Source organism: Bactrocera neohumeralis, chromosome 4 (genome assembly GCF_024586455.1).
Source record: "Bactrocera neohumeralis isolate Rockhampton chromosome 4, APGP_CSIRO_Bneo_wtdbg2-racon-allhic-juicebox.fasta_v2, whole genome shotgun sequence".
Taxonomy (NCBI): Eukaryota; Metazoa; Arthropoda; class Insecta; order Diptera; family Tephritidae; genus Bactrocera; species Bactrocera neohumeralis.
In genome coordinates this window covers 31,103,910-31,109,677 of record NC_065921.1, presented here as the reverse complement: position 1 = coordinate 31,109,677, position 5,768 = coordinate 31,103,910, and the positions used below count along the sequence as shown (strand labels likewise).

General features: G+C 36.0%; 1 protein-coding gene across 1 annotated transcript in view; it reads left to right on the top strand.

The window, feature by feature from the left end:
* Window positions 1–558: 558 nt before the first annotated feature.
* The window catches only part of LOC126756581 (peptidylglycine alpha-hydroxylating monooxygenase), a 38,184-nt gene continuing 32,974 nt past the window's right edge, over window positions 559–5,768 (top strand). Inside the window, exons 1-2 of the mRNA XM_050469771.1 lie at window positions 559–888; window positions 4,312–4,369. Coding sequence (XP_050325728.1) covers window positions 649–888; window positions 4,312–4,369 — 298 coding nt within the window. The 5' untranslated portion in view covers window positions 559–648. The remainder of the gene's footprint in view (window positions 889–4,311; window positions 4,370–5,768) is intronic.

Genomic DNA, 5,768 nt, shown 5'->3' with positions numbered 1-5,768 from the left:
AATTAAGATTTTTTACTTTTGCATAAGTATATAAAAAATACATAGGTATGTATATGCATTTTCTAAATGTATACGTATGTATGCATGTGCTTGAGTACTGGAATTTGGTATGAAAAGGAATGTACATGCTTACGTAAGTATAGATCAAGGTTAAATGCGACATCTTACCCAAATATGAAATGAACGTTTGCGTTATAGCCTCTACCCTTGGATTAAAATATCCAGGACGTTTTCTAACAACAATATTGCTTTTGATAAATATTAAACGTTTTGAATTCTTGAATGCCAAAACAGATGTTTTATAAATCTCGAAAGACAGTGAGAATAGCTAAGATTAGTGAAGAGTTTACATGTAATCTCATCACTGTAAATTTTTGGTGGAAACAAAATATTAAAGAACTTCTGAAACGTGTAAAGTCTGGGAAAGAAAAATTTTCTGCTAATAAGTAACAAAGTTTCCGTAGAAGGTTATAAATTGCCTAACAAATAAGTTGGCAAAGAAATTATTTTTATAGTGTATATACTCATGGTTGTCAATAATTTTCTTGCGTGTAAACGAATCATAAGGTATACGTAAACTATACGTGAAATATGATTTACTTCGTAGAGGAATAAAGCTAGACTTAAAACCCACAATAATCGGTTAATATGTGGCATATGAGCATTACCGTTTTACAAGCCATATTTGGAATGAGTACACGGACGATATATTTACTATATCATCAAATGGGAATTCCTACACTTCTAATGATATTGTTTACTCTCCAATGTCCAACATATGGATTAGTTTCATACGATTATTTGGAGAACAACGAGATTAGTGACTTAAATAGTGTTGAACAAACGGCTCGTTTTCCTTTGTTAATGCCTAAAGTTGTCCCAAATAAGGTATGTATGTCTAGTGGTGCAATTAAATTAAATTCAATTCTGCTAAAAATACATACTTATAGAAATACTATATAACGCTGCTATAACTTTTTCCGGGTGGGTTTTACAATATAGTACCTGGATTTCACGGAAAATTGGTCGCTCCAACAACAATTGATTGTATAAAAGAAATTTACAGTTTCTGAGCTTATATTCATGACAAATACTAATGTTCCAGCATATAAGGGCTCTTGCTTTTGCAGGATTGCATTATGACACAAAATGTAAAAATCCTATATCCCATCACAGAATCTGGGTAAACTTTAGAATAGCATCCCCCGATTTCGGGGTTAAAATGGGTATGTACGGATAGAGGAGGTCGGCACAATTCAGATTACTTTGGCGATCGGAAAAAAACACGGATTTCGTTATAAAGGCTGAGCCCACACCGGATTAGCCAAAAACGTCTTTGACTAATAAAACACAAAAACATCTTGTGCTCTAACCCACACCAAGCGAAGCACAATGCGACATTTTTTTTTGTCTCGCTTGGTGTGCATTGAAATAAAACGAAAAAAGGAGAAATCGAATCAGTTCTTGCAAAGACGTCGTCGGTTTTGTAATTATATATTAGGCTCCTTGCCTCGATCAAAAACACTAATTTCTCCGCGTCAATGTTCATTTTATCACATTGCCATCGGGCGATTTTTACTCAAACTTGTCTATAAGTCGGGGTATTTTTAATGAAATCAAACTATTTCGGTGTATGAATTAAAGCTGCGGTTATTATTTGTATATACTATTATTTGTCTATACTTTCATCTTCTTCTGATTCAGAACTACTGTCAGATAAAATAATACGTTTAAACTTTTTTTTTAATTGGGACAATATCGCTATCTGAATCGTTTTCAAATTCGTTGTCTGTACTTCCACAATCACTGGGTACGTCTGATAAATCATTATACATTTCACTTTCAAATATATCATCCATATCCATTATGGTAAAAAATATACCTATAATAAATGCTTAAAAATTATCAGCAAAGTACACAAATGTAATTTTTTCGTTTCCCGATGACTAATTTTTTTAAAAACGAGAAATCTCGTTTCCCGATCGCATTGTGTGAACAACTTGTATGCAAAGTAAGTACAAAGAAAATCCGTTATTTTGACTATGAAAACCAACGGTTCAGCTATAAGCAACGAAACGTTGATGCTACAAAGGCACTTTTATGTGGTTTTATCACTATTAAGCAAGTATTGGAAGACATTTTCAATAACGTGGATCAAGATGCGGAGTGCCGTAATACTATGTTCGGACCGGCAACGACAACATGTTTTCGTGGGAAAAACTGGTTTTCGCACGAAAACTTGTGTTTTCGTCCATGTAAAATCTGTCAAACGAAAACACAGTTTTCGCTGAAAACTACTTGAAAATTGCTCTAGTTGAATCGATGTTTTTTGAAGACATATTTTGCCGGCCCTAAATTGTCACTTGATATTTGTTTACATTCCTTTTACAAAAACAGCTGTCGCTTGATATTCTCATATTAGGGGGATGCTTTTGCTCTTCCAAAACCTTGCACGGTGCAGAAATTGCAGAATTTTCCTCTTGGTGCAACGGCACAACAACAAACACATGCAGAAAATTATTTGCAATGGCTATAAATATGTCAGACCAAAACCCATGTTTATTTTCGTACCGTCATATATCACTAGATTTTCCAATGGGTGCTCTCTTGGCCTTGCATATTTCGGTATAGGATTTTTGCATTTTGTGTCATCGTACAATCTTGCAAGAGCAAGAGAATCCCCCTATTGATAGTTGTCAGTGAAAACTCATCGAAAACACACATTGTCGGTCCGAACGACTTAGATTCCACAACCCACAAATGTGTTTTCAAAATGTTTTCAATGTCGGTCCGAACATAGCATTATAAAGCTTACTGACTACTTTCAACGATTAATAAGTTATAAACGGGAATAATGACAATTACGTGGAACGGAATCCTAGAACGCTTGCAAGCGACTAGAGCTTCGCTGCAGTCGTCTGATCAAGACCTTCATACGGCATACGCCCTTTATGAATCAGTATATGGCTACGTCCAAGTCATGCGAACCACTTTTTCAGATATTGGGGCAAGAGCCAAAGATCTGACGTACTGTGAAGAATGCCTGTGAAGAATGCAACAGATATCACCACGAATCAAGCGAAATACAAAGTACGACTATTTCATCGGCTCTACTACACTCGACGACTTATTTGAAAATCAAACAACTGGATAACGTTTCGAATTTGAGGTCTTTAGTGCCATTATTGATAACGTACTGTCTGCTTTAACTAGACGTATGAAAGCATATCATAAAATTACTAGTGTTTTTGAAGTATTTCGACAGCTAAAATCTCTTATAACAGAAGAGATTTTGGAAAAATCATCTAGTATGGTCAGTGCTTACGAAGATGATTTGGAGAACAGCCTAGGCGGCGAATTAGTGCAGTTCGCAGAGCTGCTGAAGACAGATGTGGCTACTATTATTGACAGCAAGAAACATGAGCCTCTAGAACAGCAATATTATAAACTTTTATTAAATATGGGGTATTCCACACCAAATCGACCACTTTTGAACTTCGCCATTTTTTGAAAGTTCGCCTTTTCCTCAAAAAAAAAAACTACAATTAATTTGACAACTATCCCTGCTAATCCCGGAGTGGGCCGATTTTTTTTTATTTATTTGAAAAAAAAATTGTCAAATTTTCAAAACAGAACCGGCATTAGAGGTCAATTGCAAAATTTATAGCATCTTCTGATCATCTTCTGACCTTTGCCCCATATATTACATACATACATTGCGTTTCATTACGTAAAACTCATTTTCTATTAAAATTAATTTCCTCCAGTTGGGCTTGCCGCCAGATTTATATTAAATGGATTCTCATGTCGAACATGGAATACGGACAGTTTGAGTATTCTCTTGAAACCCCATTACGAATTCAGTCACCGGTCACGATTATCGTGTGAAAATTAAAAGCCTTCAAAATTTGTAACCTTCAACAAACCTTTCATGGCATCGCTATACATGGTACCCGCTTCCGATAAGTCTTCGCAAGTTTTGGCTTTATTATAGCTTAGCGCCTGGCTGGTGCACCATCTTCCACTCTATTAAAAGTTTAAACATATATAAACTTTTACAAAATATTATTATTATTATTATTTATCAGATACATTAAACTTATATTTATATATGGTATAAAAAAAATATTTGTGGATTGTTTTATACCTCAAGTTGCTTATTTTCCAACATAAGGGCGTCTTTCTCGGACAGCAGCACCTCTTTGTAGCGTTGCAGCGAAATAAAATAAAAAGTGGATTATAAGTTTTGTTAAACCTTACCATCACCTTTATTTGTTTTAATACAAACGCATTTTTTTTATGTATTTTCAGCCTGAACTTTATCTATGTACGCCAGTAAAAGTCGACTACACTACCAGCTATTTTATAGGTACGTTACATAATCTAATTTACATACAAGTATAATAATTTATTTTATTTTGTAATCAATATATTACCAAATATTTATAAGTTGTAAACTGATAATTTTTCCGGAAACCAAGGAAGTACATATACATAAGAAAAGTAAAGTCCTCTCTCGACGAACAAAGACCAAATTCTATAAGTCACTTGTTATTCCCGCCCTGCTTTATGGTGCGGAGTGTGGAGTATGGTGGAAAGGTTTTGCAGAAGACTTATGGTCCTTTGCGCATTAGCAGCGGCGAATACCGCAGTCGATGGAACGATGAGCAGTACGAGATATACGGCGACATTGAGGAGGGTCTGTCGCAAAAGAAACAGGACTGTTAAAAAAAAACAACAAAAAATTACTAGTTTTCAAAAGTTATATTTTTTTATTCAAAGCAGTTTCCTTGTGCCTCGATACAGCGTTTAGCCCGGTCAATTAGCATTTCAAATGAGTGTTTAAGGTCATTTTTCGGAATGCTCTTGAGAATATCGGTCGTCGCCTTTTGGATAGCTGAAATGTCCTGAAACCAGTGTCCTTTCATGGGCAAATGAAGTTTTCCAAATAGGTAAAAATCGCAGGGTGCCAGATCAGGTGAGTAGGGTGAGTGATTAATGGTTAATATGGAATTTTTTGTCAAAAAATCAGTGACAAGCGTCGACCGATGACACGGCGCATTATCGTGCAACAGGCGCCAGGACCCTGCCTCACGGTATTGTGGTCGAGCACGACGAATGCATGACAAAAGACGCTTCATAACACCAAGGTAAAACACAGCATTAATCGTTTGACCAGGTGGGACGAACTCTCGGTGTACAATACCCTCGGAATCGTAAAAACAAATCAGCATTGTCTTTATTTTTGACTTCTGAAGACGACCGACTTCTGATAGTCACAGAGGTCCTCACGACCTTCTTCGAATCGCTTAAACCACTCATGCACATTACTACGGGAACGTAAACGTTTTCTCAAGTTTAAAACAAAATTTAATATTTGCTCTATGTTCAAAATGCATTTTACTACCGATGACCTAAAGCTGCTGTCACTTTTTGATCGATAACATCGATTGTAATTATCCAATTGTCTTAAAATTTTTACGAAATGTCAACAAGAGATCAAACTTTTTATATCATATACCCACCAAAAGGTGGCGCCACCAGAAACAGTTATATTTAAAAAGTTCTGTTTCTTTTGCGACAGACCTTGTAGTTCAGCGAATCAAGAGATAGCGGCTGCGCTGGCTAGGTCATATTGTGGGAATGGGAGATAATGAATGTTTTCGATTCAGTGCCCGGCGGTGAAAGCAGAGGAAGACCTCCATTCCGTTGGGGAGATTAGGTGGGGAAGAACCTGGCTGCACTTGGTACCGAAAAAAAGAAACTGG